The sequence below is a fragment of the Aedes aegypti genome, chromosome 2, assembly GCF_002204515.2.
Source record: "Aedes aegypti strain LVP_AGWG chromosome 2, AaegL5.0 Primary Assembly, whole genome shotgun sequence".
NCBI classification, from domain to species: domain Eukaryota; kingdom Metazoa; phylum Arthropoda; class Insecta; order Diptera; family Culicidae; genus Aedes; species Aedes aegypti.
In genome coordinates, this window is record NC_035108.1 from 437,261,871 (window position 1) to 437,278,630 (window position 16,760).

At 42.9% G+C, this 16,760-nt stretch overlaps 1 protein-coding gene across 1 annotated transcript; it reads left to right on the forward strand.

Annotated features, from left to right (window-relative positions):
• Positions 1-352: 352 nt before the first annotated feature.
• Positions 353-8,469, forward strand: LOC5566978 (COP9 signalosome complex subunit 2). The gene is made up of 5 exons (XM_001651348.2): positions 353-609; positions 780-974; positions 6,179-6,304; positions 6,405-7,219; positions 8,069-8,469. The coding sequence occupies exons 1-5, from the start codon at positions 556-558 to the stop codon at positions 8,211-8,213; spliced, it is 1,335 nt and encodes a 444-aa protein (XP_001651398.1). The 5' UTR covers positions 353-555; the 3' UTR covers positions 8,214-8,469.
• The last annotated feature ends 8,291 nt before the right edge of the window (positions 8,470-16,760 follow it).

The following is a 16,760-nucleotide window of genomic DNA, read 5'->3' on the forward strand; positions in this document are numbered from 1 at the left end:
GACAAAAACAAAACCACAGCAGTATAGTCGCACATAAAGAAGAACCGAGCAAGCAGCCGAAAGCAATCTTTTTCTTCTTCGTCCTTCAACCCACAATCCAAAAATTTTGCAACAGCATTTCGGGATTGGATTTGCAATGGCTTTTAGGGCAAGATCACAGTTCATGCGAGATTTTATGGAATTTTTTCGAAAAATTGAATTTAGCGTCGATTAATCGGCATGAAAACATCGCCCGACGCTATCAGCAACTTTCATGCAAGTTTTGTGTCCTATCCCCCCAGCATAAAATGTTGTTTTTCCGTTTTCCCTTCTGTGTTTGTCATTCGCTTGGATGCGATGATGCAGAAAAAAGAACAAGAAGTGCCGACCGACAACCAAACGTCACCTCGTTCCGCAAAAAGAAAAAGCAAACCGTAAGATTTTCGTCGACCGCAAAAGAAAATTTTTCCTTCCGCGTAAATTTTGGTTACAAAAGCGAAAGCAACCGGCAAATTCTTCGATAGGTTTCGGCTTCGAGGCTGCGTGAACCGGTAGCACTAGGAAAATTCAGCGAAAATGTCCGACATCGATGATGATTTCATGTGCGAAGATGAGGAAGACTACGGATTGGTGAGTTTGGATCTGAGTTCCCGAAATGCTGTTGCAAAATTTTTGGTTTGTGGGTTGAAGGACGAAGAAGAAAAATATTGCTTTCGGCTGCTTGCTCGGCTCTCCTTTATGTGAGACTATTTTTAACTGCTGTGGTTTTGTTTTTGTCTATTTGTTGTGATTGTATTTAGGAGTATTCCGAGGACAGCAACTCCGAACCGGATGTGGACCTGGAGAACCAATACTACAACAGTAAGGCCCTCAAGGAGGAAGCTCCCCACGAAGCGCTCAAATCCTTCCAAAAGGTGCTGGATCTGGAGAACGGAGAAAAGGGCGAATGGGGCTTCAAGGCGCTCAAGCAGATGATCAAGATCAACTTCAAGCTGGTAGGTGGCATTTAAGGTGCTGGGTCCTATTTTTTGGCACTTTTGCTTTATTTCGGGAAGGAGGAGGATTTCAACAAGCAATTTTCGATTCTATAACATTCCCCAGAAATCCAATGTACCGTTTCCCAGAATTTCATTCTGCAGAATGCACCATTTCCTAGAAAACCAAATTTTCAGCACCTAATTAAATTCAATCTTGTAGCTCCCTTGCGACGCCTATCCACATATTAAATTCATCATTTGTACAAAATCTTCTACAGACTCCCTTTACATTTGAGTCGCATAACAAATAATATATCTTAGCAATTTATCTACGACATCCTTCCAAGATTTCAGATGTTACTGTAGGATTTCCTTTCAAAATACCTCACTTGTTTTTAAATACCAAAATTATTTGAAAATATGTGTTTTGCATATTTTTGAAAACATCTGTGAAAAAATTACTGGAAAATTCTTTGAAGATTTCCTTGGGAAATTTCTAAAAGAATTTTTGGAAATAATCCTGGAAGAATCTCAGAAATAATGTTTGGAGTGATTCCTAGAAGATTTTTTAGAGAAATTTCTGGTTGAAACCTAAAAAAACTTGAACGATAATTTTGTCCTACCTAAAGTGTCCTAATTCAGCGCATTTCATACAAACTTATCAATATATGCAAACACAGATTAATATTGCAGTAACTTTTAATGGCATTTGATGCTTCTTTCATTCATAATAAATTTGAATCACAAATAAAAGCAAATAATACACTTTTTTACTTTTTTAAAAATAATCAGTGGAGACCCGTTTAAGTAGACGCCATTATTCTAATTTCCTTAGCGTCCGTGCTAAGACTGTATGACAAAAACAAAAACGATTTCTATATTGAAGATGTTTTATTTTTTATGCAATATTCCATGGAACTACTTACTACAGATATGTTCCATAGTGTTTCTTTGAAATCTTATTAAATATTAGTATAATTATTGAGTTTTATCCAAAAAAGTATTGCGCGGAATTAGGTCACGGCTTTTTTCATAATGCCCTAATTGTGCGCACTGTTTTTCGCTGAACAACAAACAAGTTGAACATGCTATATCGTCTTCACAAATACGTTTCACGTACAAAGCGGAATATCTGGAAATCCCATTTACAGTCACCCCACAGTTATGGATCAACTAAGGGTCATTTTTCAGCACAAAATGTGCCCATAAATCATGGTAAAGTTGTACAAAACCAAATTACCTTCCTGGTACTGCAGAATTGAGTCAAAGACAAATAAAAGACCTCCATGTCCCTTGCAGTTGCTCAAAATTTTATGGCTCGCAAGGTAATCTAGAATGCCGTGAAAAGTGTACTGCGATCTGTCAAACGAGGGACCGAATGCAGTACTAGAAGTGGTACCCAATCTGAGCCCGAGTGGGACGGACCTGATTGAGTTGTTTTTGGAAATACATCTGAAAATGCTCGATTATTTACAAAAAAAAGTCGATTTCGAGGAAAATTCCATAAGTTGTCCATCCTACAGATGTGGATCAGTGCAAGAGCAGCCTCCTTATTATGGATCAAATCGACTCATATTATGGATTAGAACATTATAACAGCAATTTATCTGCAAGGTAAACTACTGGTGTCTTAGTGAAAGCACAGACAAACAGACGTAACACTCTCATCATTGCCCATCGACCACCTTTTTAACGATCGATTCAAAAATATGGTAGGTGGCCAATCCGCCACCCGCAGCGCTCGCATCGTTTTTGTTCGCGTTTGACGTTTACACACTACCGACATCTGTTGGCCTGTCGGCCAAACACGCTAGTTTTAGAATTGGGCGTACATGTGCTCGTGACTATGATTTTGATCGAGATTTGCTCTAAGTGTTACGTCTGTTTGTCTGTGGTGAAAGCATACTTTTTGACGTTTCTTTCGGAATCGTTTGATCGTTGATTCATAACTGTGGTAAGCTTTTCTAACCAGGTTTTTACGAGCGCTAATGGCTGCCGAAAACAGGCTCGCTTTCTGGTAGGGTTCAGTCGATATGACGTTTGGCTTGGAACCGTTCAATATAAAACGACCCAAGCCAAACGTCAAATCTGATCCCTACCAGAAAGCGAGCCTGTTTGCGGCAGCCATTAGCGCTTTTAAAAAGCTGGATACCCCACAGTTATGAATCAACGCTTCTAGGAATATGATTGACATTTTATTTGCTAAGGGCAGAAAAAAATATGTTAGAGCATATTATAATTCATTGCGACGCTGTGCAGATATATGCTTCACGTAGGTAAAATGTGTTTTGCGTGATTGCAACTCTATTTGATGAGATATTCACCATTTAGTCCAACTTTGATCCATATCTGTGTGCTATCCATAACTGTGGGGTGACTGTACAGGGAAATTAGAAGCGGCCATCCAGAAACCACGTCTTTGTCCAAAGACCAAAGTTCATAAACATTTGAAAATTGTTGTAGACAATTTTCATCTGAATACGAGCAACCGCTTATGCAACATAGACGACGACATATGGCGAATCGATCTATGGCGCGGATCAAGAAGAGTTCATGAAACTGACCTAATATGCTCCATACGCTGTACAGCAGTGTTTCCCAAACTTTTTTGACTTTCGTCCCCTCGAGGCCAATATTTTTTGGAATCGCCCCCCTGATGAATGGTTCATATACAAGTTCATATATTTGAATTATTCTATATACTGTACTACACATTTGATCAATATTATACGAAATTATCAAGTTTACCCGTATATTACTACAAAAGTGTTAAAAATATCAAACATATTTGCTTTGGAAAAAATATACACTCCACAAAATGGCTTTAATTCATCGTTGGAACCTGATTTGGTCAGCCAAATTTTCAGAGATTTGTTAATTAAAATATTTGTACCATAAGAAGTAAGAATGGTAAGAAAAAGTGCAACCTAAATAACAAAAAAAGGTACAACATATTTTTCTCTGTGAAAAACTGGATGCTAACAATAGAAATATAAAAAAAATCTTAATGTTGAATGTTAATGTGGGTTCGATTCCCGCTTCAGCCATTGACACTATTCGCCAAAAATGTTTCGCGGCTGTGCCACTGGAGCATGCTTGTCCGTTGTCTAGTGTTAAGTTACAGTATGTGCAGCTAAATGTCTGGAGACGGTGTCAATGTGTGTTATCAATGCTCTCGGTATCTTGAAATCATTCTGATCTTGAGAAAACCAAAAATTCTTAAAACTCATATGATATGAAAAAAAATCTGAATGCATAACACAAATATTTTCTTTTGACAATCATCTAGTGTTATCTAGAATAAATTAAAATGGCCATGCTTAGATCAGAGGTATATTCGATCTAAGGTGAAACTAGAAATAGTTTAGAATGAAATTGATTGTCCTTCAGAAGCATTAGCATAAATTTCTATCAAATCGTGTGTCCTCCGAACGTTATGAGTCATTTTTCAATTTCTCCCATACTAGACTTTTCGCCCCCTTTACTGGATTTTTCGCCCCCCAAATTCTGTTTTGAAAATTTTCGCCCCCTTCGTCCCAAAAATCGCCCCCCAGGGGGCAAATTCGCCCACTTTGGGAATCACTGCTGTACAGCATGCAAAGATTGAACCCACAAGGCATGTGCTGACCTGGGAGGGAGAAACCAATACGAAATTTATGTACGTCAAGGTGAGCCGAGATTCTGCTGTCACGAACTGTCACTGTGAGCCCAGATCTAAAACAATGGACAAACATGATAAAAGCGCGTAATTGATTAAAACTAATTTTTGCATTTTATCAAATGTGACAAAAAATCGATTGAAAAGCTATTCATGCTTATTCAAAAGTAATGTCACAATAGCACCTTTTATCCTGATTGAATATAAAGTGTTCAAATACGCATTATTTTACTTTTTCCAATAAAAACGAAAATTAAATGCTCAGAAAACTTTGGCCCTTTTTCCATGTTTGTCCAGAACGATCAAAGGAACACAACAAAAGAAAACTAGCGATTTTCATCAAGTCTGCCTTGATTGTCGTTGGCAAGCTGGAGTTTTCTTGCAATTCAAAATAACTTTGTGTCATATTTCGTGTGTAATATCGGTGCCTCCCTCCCAGGTGCTGACATACGAAGCACCCTTTGACCTTTCTGTGGATTTGGTGTAAACTTTGATGGTGAAGATCATAGTGTCCGTCCATAGATGACACATTTCAGTGCACACCATTTTTGGTACATAATGTTATCATACATCATAAAAATGAATTGTAAAGGTTTATTTTTGTTCTCATGTGAGCTTTTACTTGAAATAATGTGATTTTTTATACTGTACATAAATTAACGGTAAAACTAATGTAGATTTGGAAATATTACCAAATAACAAAAAGTGCCCGGCATAGAGGACCATGCAAGATTTTTTGACTCTGAAATCAATATCCAGGAAAGTTTGAAATCTAGAATGACTCCGACGTACTCAGTCACATTAATCGCTGAGTCGAAAAGACGTAAAGGTCGAATTCCATCGCAGTTTTGTCTTTCCTTAAAAAAAACATTAAATGTTTTCTTCGGGTTAACCGAAAGGCCATATTGGCGACACCAACTCTCGACTACCTGAAGAGCACTTTGCATCAGGTCGAATAGAGTGTTTATGCACATACCAACTTTCTAAGCTTGATAGTCGTCGGCAAATTCATATGTTGGGAAATCGCTATTATTGGATTGACTCAATAGCGTATTTGTTATAGAAGTGGTGACAAGACTCCTTCTTGGGGACATCCACAAAAACTCAATTTTCGAATAGCTGCTTGACCCAATGTCGAGAAGAGATGTCGGTTTCTGAGCATTTGATGAATCCAATTGGTAATCATTGTAGCCCATGGTTTTGTGCAATATCATTTGATGATCCAATATTGTGCAAAATTAAACAAGTATTTTGTTCAGCTTTTTTACATTTGACGCAAAGAAGGTATCAGTATTCGATGCATCTTTGTAGAAAATTCATTCATTTGTAGAAAAAAATCATTGGTGTTTTGATTTCTCAGGAATAAAGTTCTGGGGGACGATTAACTCTGGGGAATGTTATAGAATCGTTGTAAAGAAATGAGAAGCATTCGCCAAGTTTTAAACAATTCGGCTGAGAAAAACCTCCTAGCCCAAGAGTAATCATGGAAGTGCCCAAGTAATTTTTTTTTTTACTGTAATTGTTTGTACATTAAAAAGCTCTTAATTTCATTTTTAATTTCCAGCAAAACTATCCAGAAATGATGACCCGATATAAGCAGTTACTGACCTACATTAAAAGCGCTGTGACACGGAACCACTCGGAAAAGTCAATCAATTCGATTCTAGATTACATTTCTACGTCTAAAAATGTAAGTAATTACTTTGCTCTCATTGATTCCTTGTTATTGAGAATCGTCTATCTCATAATTATTATTTCAATCCTGTAATTGCTTTATATAATTATTTTAGATGGAATTACTGCAAAACTTCTACGAAACTACCCTCGATGCACTGAAAGATGCGAAGAACGATCGACTCTGGTTCAAGACCAACACAAAGCTGGGAAAACTGTATTTCGATCGCAGCGACTTCGGAAAGCTCCAAAAGATCCTCAAACAGTTGCACCAATCCTGTCAAACGGACGACGGAGAGGATGACCTAAAGAAGGGAACCCAGCTGTTAGAAATCTATGCGCTTGAAATCCAAATGTACACCGTTCAGAAGAACAACAAGAAGCTGAAAGCCCTGTACGAACAATCGCTGCACATAAAATCGGCCATCCCTCATCCTTTGATCATGGGCGTCATTCGAGAGTGCGGTGGCAAAATGCACCTCCGGGAGGGCGAATTCGAGAAAGCACACACGGACTTCTTCGAGGCGTTCAAAAACTACGACGAGTCCGGTTCTTCTCGGCGCACAACTTGCCTCAAGTATCTGGTACTGGCGAACATGCTTATGAAGTCGGGAATCAACCCGTTCGACTCGCAGGAAGCGAAACCGTACAAGAACGACCCGGAAATACTGGCCATGACCAACCTGGTGATGAGCTACCAGAACAACGACATCATGGAGTTTGAATCGATCTTACGAAACAATCGTAACAACATCATGGCCGATCCGTTCATCCGGGAGCACATTGAGGACCTGTTGCGCAACATCCGGACCCAGGTGCTGATCAAGCTCATTCGCCCGTATACCAAGATCACGATTCCGTTCATATCGAACGAGCTGAACATCGAACCGGTGGAGGTGGAGAGTTTGCTGGTTTCTTGTATCCTGGACAGGTGAGTTGCAGCTGTGTTTCTACAGGGTAGCAGGTCTCTTTTTGGAGACTTGAGCAAGTATCTACAAGTCTCTATTTTCAACGAAAGGTATCTAAGGCCACTTCTTTACAAGTCAATCGTGGTGTAAACTTCTATAGAATATTCGAAGAAATGTGTATCGCGTAAAATTGCGCGACTATTCCACAAATTCGTCAGAATTTTCTTTTAGTTTTGAATTTATTGGATTATTTTCAGGAACTTCCACAATGATTCCTCAAGCAATTCATCCAGAAATTCCTCTATAAATTCTAGGAATTCATCTAGACTAAAATCACTCCAGTTGATCCTTGAGCACTCCAATGCAACTACTCTCAGTAATATCAACAGGGATTATTCTGAAAATTTTCCTAAGGACTTCCTCGGTATTTCCTCCAAAGATTTAGGAATCTATAAAAAAAAACTTACAAGAATACCTTCAGGAGTTTATATGCTAACTTTTCTAGTGATTCTTCTTTCATATGAAAATGAATTTGCTCAAGAATTCATCCACGGCTGACTCCACGAATTGTTTTAAAATTTCCTCCTAGTATGTTCACAGGTAATCAAGATTACTTTACAATTTCTTTTAGAAATTCCTCCCAAATTTGTTTACTTACTTATTTTAGAATTTCTGGAAAATTATCTTGACAATTCCTTGGAAAAATCCCTGGAATAATGTTTTGAGGACTTTCTTGGAAATGTCTCTACAAATTTCAGGAGAAAATTTATGAGGAATCTTTGAAGAGAAATTCCTTGTTGAACTCTCAAAGGAATACCAGCCCTAATAGCATCCGGGATCAAACTTCCTAATGTTCGAAATTCTTTCTCCAGTACCATTCAGGGACGTATCGATCAGGTCAACCAGGTGCTGGAGTTGAACAAGGAGGCCCGCTGTGGAGCACGTGATAGCGCCATCGAAAAGTGGTCCAGCCAGATCAACTCGGTACAAACGGCCATCATCAACAAGATGGCCTAGAGTTACGAGGGTAAGTTCTAGTTCTAGCTGTGCTAATCGACCTCGAAATCTGGGGATCAGCCCGTGTTCACTCCCAGTTTAGTTAAGTAACAAACAAAATCGCGGGAAGGCTAGTCCTGTCCGCGCCATCAAATCGCTTACAACCATGTTTCATGCTAATTCGAAACGGAATAAAAGAGACGGAAAATGGATTGCAAAGGAAGCTCACAATAAAGACCGACGGAACGAGTCACCCGTTGTTATTATAAAAGCGTAAGTTGTGATAACTGTTTCTATTGAAAGAACACTCCTAGTTGAATGAGTTTTGCAGGATACGAAATGTTGGCTCATAACTAAGGGCACAGTAATAATAAAGTTAGTTTTCAGGAGTGATTTATCGTATTGGGCTGGCCTCTGCAAGCAATCCCGTTAACACACTGAATAATGTTGGCGTTTACAAAATTAATTAGTTATCTCCTCTGCAGTAAGGTTAACAATTGTGAAACAAGGCTGTCCCTTGACATTAGTTTCAACAAACATCGCTTTTTTAATTCGGTGATGTTCAAAAAAGTTGCCTTCAATGACCCATTCGTTCACCGATTCCTCCAGTTAATACTCCAATCCCCTAACTGTCATCTTACTGTTCAGACTCCTTCTAGAAATTGTCCACAAAAATCAACGAAGTTTTGTTCCACGAATTAAAAAAAATGCTTGGGTACTTTTCTATTAAATTCTACAAGAATTTTTCCAAGACTTCCTACTCAGTTTGTTTTCAGTGTTCAAAAATTTCTATCAGGTATTGCTGCTGAAAGTCCTCATGATTATTCCAGTACTGGTAGCACGTCTTTTTGGAGAGTCTTGATAATAAAATGGTTATCGAGCCTCTTTAAAAATACATGGTAGGGGAATTAGGGGCATAATGGACATCAAGCAAATGCTTGTTTTATGGTCCAATGACATTTTTTTTCAATTTACTCCTGGCTAGTTCTCAAGTTTGATATTAGTATAACGACGTGCTGCATTAATTCATGTAATAAAAATCATATCATATGTCAGACAAGTGAGATAGAAAATTAGGTCGAAAACAAGGCTAGTAAAAAGGTATCGGGGTAAAATGAACCTTTGAATAAAATGTAATGATTGCAAAATATTTAATGACTGTCAGTTGTTCCGATATGTAGAAGGGCTCTCCCTCAATCATAAGAGCTAAAAAGAACCTTTCTAAGTTCTTTACTTTGCTCGAAAATTAGATTTTCCCACCACCTTGCTTATTGTCTGTTTCAAGATAAATCCAATTATCGCGATTATCTGCCCATGTCACCAAATATAAGCGCAGCGGTCACTGATCATACAGAACCTTCAACTAAGAAACACAGTACATGGACTAGACAACAAACACACTCATTGTGTTCAGTGACGCCTGATATGTATCACTAATACACAGATACAGTGCTGTCATTCTACGAAAACCACGTGCTTCCAATTTAGGTGGGAAAGTTTTTTCATTCATTTCACTCTGCGGGTGTCAGTTCGCTGTAACGGCTGCGAACTCTAAAAAAAAAACAATAGATGATCAATAATCTGAAGCAGAGCAAAACTTAAAACCGAATTTCAAAGGACAATTCAAGCAAAACATAAACTTTTTTACCGTCAAACACTTCAAATGCAATACAGATTTCATGCAGTGTATGAACTTTTGATGAAATATGCAAGTTCTCAGAGATTAAGGGGGTGTCCATTTCGCCCCAGGTGTTCATTGTGCCCCTAATCTCCCTACCAGTGCTGAAATCTTTATTTTTAATAGAAGATCTCTAAATACTCTTTTTCATCCTGGTGCAATTCTAGAGGATCCAAAGACACTTTCAGAGATCCTTCTTTTTTGTCCTGCACGTAACTTATTTTTAGATTTCTCAAAGAAAAGCTTAAGGAATTCTTCTAGTACTTTCTCCAGAGATTTCTTCAGGAAGATATCCATCAATTCTGCTACGAATTCGTCTAGTAATTTTACCTGCGATTTTCCAAGAGATTCGTAGAGAAATTTTCCCACAATTTGCTCCAGGAAATCGTTGAAATTACTGTGAAAATTTGCTATCCTGTAGATATTTTTGTACTTTCACCATTTACCCCATTTGCTACTCTAAGAGATCTTCAAAAGAATTCTACATGAATTCTCACAACAAAACCCACAAAGTTTTATTCCATGCATTCTTCCAGTCATGTTCATATAGATTCCTACAACAATCCACAGTTTCTCCCAGAATGCCTCCAGGGATTGTCCCAAGAATTTCTCAGCAAATTCAACTAGGTACGGATTCCCGCATTTCATCCAGGGAGTAACCTGCACTTTTTCCAAACATTTCTCGAGCAATTCTTCATCAATTGTTCAGAGGTTCTTTGAGGTGAAGATGCATCGAAGCCAAACCTTGAATATTCAAGAGCGCAAATCTAGAGAACCTGACAACCGTTCGAGCTGAAAATTTGATCGATTGATCACCACCAGCGATTGACCAGTGAGGTGAATTTTCAGCACAAACGATGTGCTCTTGAAAATTCGAGGTTTGGCTTTGATGTACCTTCACTTTAAAGGATTCCTTGGAATCTCCGGAGTAACTTTTGAAGGCATCCTTATAGACATTCCAGGCTGAAATCTTGAAGAAATTGTGAACGACAAATTTGGAGGAAATTCTTAAAATTTCTCGAAGATTTCTTATGGATTCTGTGGAAGAATCACTGGATAAATTCATGCATGGTTTCGGACTTTCTTGTGAAATTTCTGCAAGAGTCTTTGGTGGAAAATCATCCAATAACTATTAATGTAATTCCTGGGAAAATAAAGTGAAAAATATATACAGTACAATTAATAGTATCACTTCTTGCAATGTCACAAGGCATGACAAAATTGGAAATCTGCAATTGATATTTCACTGGTTTCTTCGCGCTATGGCCACAGGTTCTCCTGGTCTGTTGACTCAGATCTGCATGGACTATCATGTCTTACTGTCTCTAGCTGACAACATAGTGCTGGAAACGCCCAGGCGCCCCAGATGGAAATACGAGGCAGCCGACTGGGATAGCTTCCAAAAACAGTAGAGATTAAACTCAATGCATGCCCTCCGTCTAATATTACGGACCTTACCGCCATCATTAACGATGCAGCAACTGATACGATACCTAGTAATACCAGTTTCAAACCTGGACGACGAGCCTTACATTGGTGGACGGATTACACAAAAAAGCGATCAGGCACAACGAAGTCTCTTAGCCTGTAGGGTAAAAGGCGATCTAAACGTGTTGCCCTGTGTTGAGGACAACCCTATCGCGGTGTACTATGAAGTACTACGCACGCCGCTGGGCTCGCACTCGGCAGCATAACTGCTAATGTGTGATGCTGGAGAAGCGCATCAATGAATGATTTTAATGTGGTTGTCATTGTATTGTATCTGTGTACTTCAGTTAGTTTGTTTACGTCCCGTATATCGTTTTGTACTTTTAGCGTGTCGCAATAAATTATGTTTTATTAGTTACGTGCGCGTTTAATTCCCTGATGTAGGGACGAGTATAGAGAACGACCATCGGGGTATTTCCACGGTACAAAAGTGGCGACGAGAATTCGCGAGTGAGGGTAGTTTTTCCGTCGATAAAAACTCACCCAACATTTCGTCACCCGCGCGGAAGAAAAGAAAGTGGAGTGCGATGGCTGACGGTGATAGTGATCGAAACGGGCAAAATGGTGTTGACCCCCCGGGAGTGATAAATCGGCAGCAATTAAACCAGCCGATTTCCACGCGCCGACGGCTCACCAGCAGCAGCAGCAGCATCAAAATTTTCGTCCCCGTTGTGACTACACACCAGCAGCAGCAGCCATTCGTTCCGGTTTCTTCAGCTCCACAACAGCAGTTCTCAACCTTCCAATTCCACCAAACACCGCAAGCCCAAGTAAGTACCGATATGCTCATGCAAATTATGCATATGATGCATCAATCGATGACCCAGAGTCAGCAGCAACACCAACAGCTTATGGGGCAAATTATTGCGCAGCAGCAGCAGTTCCTAAGTAGCGTCGCGTCGTCAATAAATGTTCAAGTGCCACCCAATCCGGAACAAATCCTTGACTCCTTGGCCAGTAATATCAAGGAATTCCGGTACGAGGCCGAAAGTAATGCCACTATCGCGGCGTGGTACTCTCGCTACGACGACCTCTTCGAAAAGGATGCTGCGAGGCTTGACGATGAGGCGAAAGTTCGCCTACTTATGCGCAAATTGGATTTATCTGAGCATGAGAGGTATGTAAGCTATATCTTGCCTAAATTGGCGTTCGCATGCAGGGTAAATAAGGCTTGCGTAGAGTTTGAACTAGGAAAGTTCACAGAAGAGCAGTTCAAGTGCTTGGTGTACGTTTGTGGCCTGAAATCGGAGAATGACGTCGAGATCCGCACTCGTCTCCTCACGAAAATCGAGGACAACAACGACGTCACGTTGGAGCAGCTCTCCGAGGAGTGTCAACGCCTGTTCAATCTCAAGCACGACAGTGCGATGATCGAAGCTCCATCTCCGTACAACCAAGTGCAAGCGGTGAGGAAGTTTGGTGGGAAGAGGTTCGACAAGCGTGATTGCGAGGCACAAACACATTTTTCCAGTGACGCCGTCAAGAAGCCAACGTACCCGTGCTGGCTCTGCGGTGCATTACTCTACGCCCGTGATTGCAGCTACAAGAACCACAAATGCTCCGATTGCGGCCAATTCGGACACCGTGAAAGTTACTGCGAAAGTGCCAAATCCCGGAAACCTGGAAGCAAACGCAAGAAGCGAGTAGTCTCGACGAAGGTGGTAGTTGTCGACGTGTGCAGCGTGCAGCAGCGACGCAGATTCGTTTCCGTCGGCCTTTCTGGAACGAATATCAGACTGCAACTCGACACCGCCTCAGATATCACCGTCATCAGCAGGGAAAGTTGGCAGAAACTCGGCAGCCCAGCATTATTGCCTGCAACGGTGAAAGCGAAGACAGCATCCGGCAACATCTTGTCGCTCGATGGGGAATTCGAGTGCGACGTCACCATCGGAGAAAGCACACGGCGAGAGCTCATCCGTGTCACCGGGAAACAACTTCAGCTACTCGGTTCCGACTTGGTGGACAGCTTTAATCTCTGGTCCGTGCCCATGGACAGTTTCTGTTGCCACGTGTCAGGCTCTCCTGCGTCACCCGCTGCACTCAAGTCGTCTTTCCCCAACGTTTTCAGCGAGCAGCTCGGCTTGTGCAGCAAAACGAAAGTTAAATTGGAGCTGAAAGAAAGTGTTCGATCCGTTTTCTGTCCGAAGCGTCCGGTTGCGTACGCGTTGTTCGATGCCGTCGACCAGGAACTCGATCGGCTGGAAAAGCTAAATATCATCACCCCGGTCGAATATTCGGAGTGGGCCGCTCCGATCGTCGTCGTCCGCAAAGCCAATGGTTCCATTCGAATTTGCGGAGACTATTCCACGGGTTTGAACGCTGCGCTCCAACCAAACCAGTATCCACTTCCCCTGCCCGACGACATCTTCGCCAAGCTGGCTAACTGCAAGGTCTTCAGCCAGATCGATTTGTCCGACGCCTTCTTGCAGGTGGAAGTCGACGAGCAGTGCCGTAAGTTGCTAACCATCAACACTCATCGTGGTCTTTACTCCTACAACCGCCTCCCGCCGGGTGTGAATGTTGCGCCTGGTGCGTTTCAGCAGATCACCGATACAATGTTAGCCGGTCTGGAATGCACTTCCGGCTATCTCGATGATGTTATCGTTGGCGGCCGAACTGAAGAGGAGCACGACCGCAATTTACGGGCTGTTTTGAAACGAATACAGGATTTCGGCTTCACTATCCGACCCGAAAAGTGCACGTTTCGCAAGCAGCAGGTGCAATACGTGGGTCACATCGTCGATAGTCGCGGGTTACGTCCGGATCCGGCCAAAATCGAGGCGATTACGAAGCTGCCGCCGCCTACAGATGTGTCCGGACTACGATCCGTCCTGGGGGCCATCAACTACTACGGCAAGTTTGTTCCCAACATGCGTAAGCTCCGATACCCGCTCGACAATCTCCTGAAAGACGACGCAAAATTCCAGTGGACTCCAGAGTGCCAGAAAGCGTTCGAGCAGTTCAAGGCAATTCTCTCCTCGGATCTGCTACTCACACATTACGATCCGAAGCGGGAGATCATCGTTTCTGCCGACGCTTCTTCCGTTGGGCTTAGGGCAACAATCAGTCACAAGTTCCCCGACGGTAGCATCAAGGTCGTCCAGCACGCTTCCAGGGCACTCACGAAGGCCGAGCAAGGCTACAGCCAACCGGACCGCGAAGGTTTGGCCATCATATTTGCCGTCACGAAATTCCACAAAATGCTCTTCGGACGGCACTTTCGGTTGCAAACCGACCAACAGCCTCTGCTCCGTATCTTCGGCTCGAAAAAGGAATACCGGTCTACACTGCCAACCGGCTCCAACGTTTCGCTCTCCATCTGCTGCTCTACGATTTCGACATCGAGTACGTGCCCACCCACAAGTTTGGCAACGCAGACCTGCTTTCCCGGTTGATCAACCAGCACGTCAGGCCCAAAGAGGACTATGTCATCGCGAGCCTCAACCTGGAAGAGGATCTCAGGTCAGTTGTTTCTAATACGGTAAAGGTTTTACCTCTCAATTTCAGAGCCGTCGCCCAAAGCACCCAAGGAGACCCACTGCTCCGCCAAGTCTACCACCACGTTCAACATGGCTGGCCCCAGTCAAAGCTTTCGGGGTCCGACATTCAACGGTTCCAAGTCAGGCAGGAATCGCTCTCCGTGGTAGATGGGTGCGTCATGTTTGCCGAACGGCTCGTCATCCCGTCGCTGCTCCGCAAGTGCCTCGAACAGCTTCATCGTGGCCACCCCGGCATGCAGCGTATGAAGGCCCTCGCCAGAAGCTACGTGTATTGGCCCAGTTTGGATGCCGATATCGTCGACTTCGTCAAGGCATGTCGACATTGTGCGTCCGTAGCCAGATCGCCTCCTCACTCTCCACCGGTGCCGTGGCCCAAACCAGCCGCTCCATGGCAGCGCGTCCACGTCGACTACGCCGGTCCAATCGAAGGCGACTATTACCTCATCGTCGTCGATTCCTTCTCCAAATGGCCGGAGATCGTCCAAACAAATCGTATCACCTCGGCGGTGACCATTTCCATTCTCCGTGGTTTGTTTGCTCGGCTGGGTATGCCCGTTACCCTGGTCAGCGACAACGGTACCCAGTTCACAAGCGCCGAATTTGCCGATTTCTGCGCCTCCAACGGCATCGAACACCTCACGACAGCCCCATTCCATCCACAATCGAATGGCCAAGCGGAACGATTCGTGGACACTTTCAAGAGGGCCGTGAAGAAGATTCGAGAGGGGAGAGGATCGATACAGCACGCACTGGACATTTTCCTGCTCACGTACCGCAGCACACCCAACCGGGCTCTGCCAGACCAGAAGTCGCCATCAGAGATCATGTTCGGGCGCAAAATCCGCACGTGTCTCGAGCTTCTGCGTCCTCCGCCGATACGTACACCAGTGCCGACGACCTCAAGAAATCGAGATCCTTCAGCCGAAACGACCCTGTTTACGCCAATCTCCACAGTCGTAATGGTTGGAAATGGGTTCCCGGTACAGTCGTCGAAAAGATCGGAGATGTGGATCGACGATCGCCGAATGTTGCGCTCTCACATCAACCAGCTCCGGAGTCGTCATGCTGCTGACACGACACCAAAGCCTTCCATCGGTCAAGCCACCTCTAACCAGCATTTGTTGCCGCTGGACATCCTGTTGAGTGCCTGGAATCTTCCCAGCCAACCGGCCGGCACGCCAACTCCTTCGCTTGTTCCAAGCGCCTCGTTATCGTCACCTACGTTAGCGCCTGTCTCCAGTCCCGAGCCTACCTTGCTAGGTTCCACGCCGGCCCGTGCATCGTCTACGCCACGACACGAGGTTCCGGCTGTCGCGTCCACCTCTTCATCATCAACGACATCAACATCACCCGAATTCGAATCCGCAATCGAAGTTGAACCGGTGGTAGATCTCCCTAGGCGATCTTCACGGATTCAAAGACCGCCAATCAGGTTCGACCCCTACCACCTATATTAAGAGGGGAGATGTTGAGGACAACCCTATCGCGGTGTACTATGAAGTACTACGCACGCCGCTGGGCTCGCACTCGGCAGCATAACTGCTAATGTGTGATGTTGGAGAAGCGCATCAATGAATGATTTTAATATGGTTGTCATCGTATCGTATCTGTATACTTCAGTTAGTTTGTTTACGTCCCGTATATCGTTTTGTACTTTTAGCGTGTCGCAATAAATTATGTTTTATTAGTTACGTGCGCGTTTAATTCCCTGATGTAGGGACGAGTATAGAGAACGACCATCGGGGTATTTCCACGGTACAAAACCCTGAAAATAAATAATACTGTTACGAGATATCCGACCATCATTGCGGACGCATTAGCAAACTTTTTTAAGGATGCCTCGTCCATACAGCGCTACAATAAAACCTTTTTCAAGCATCATCCGACCGCTGCAACAGC

Bases quoted from the DNA above. Each gene is read 5' to 3' on its own strand.
- LOC5566978 (XM_001651348.2), top strand. From the start codon at position 556: ATGTCCGACATCGATGATGATTTCATGTGCGAAGATGAGGAAGACTAC. The intron at 610-779 runs GTGAGTTTGGAT...GATTGTATTTAG, and splicing joins ATGAGGAAGACTACGGATTG to GAGTATTCCGAGGACAGCAA. The intron at 7,220-8,068 runs GTGAGTTGCAGC...TTCTTTCTCCAG, and splicing joins GTTTCTTGTATCCTGGACAG to TACCATTCAGGGACGTATCG.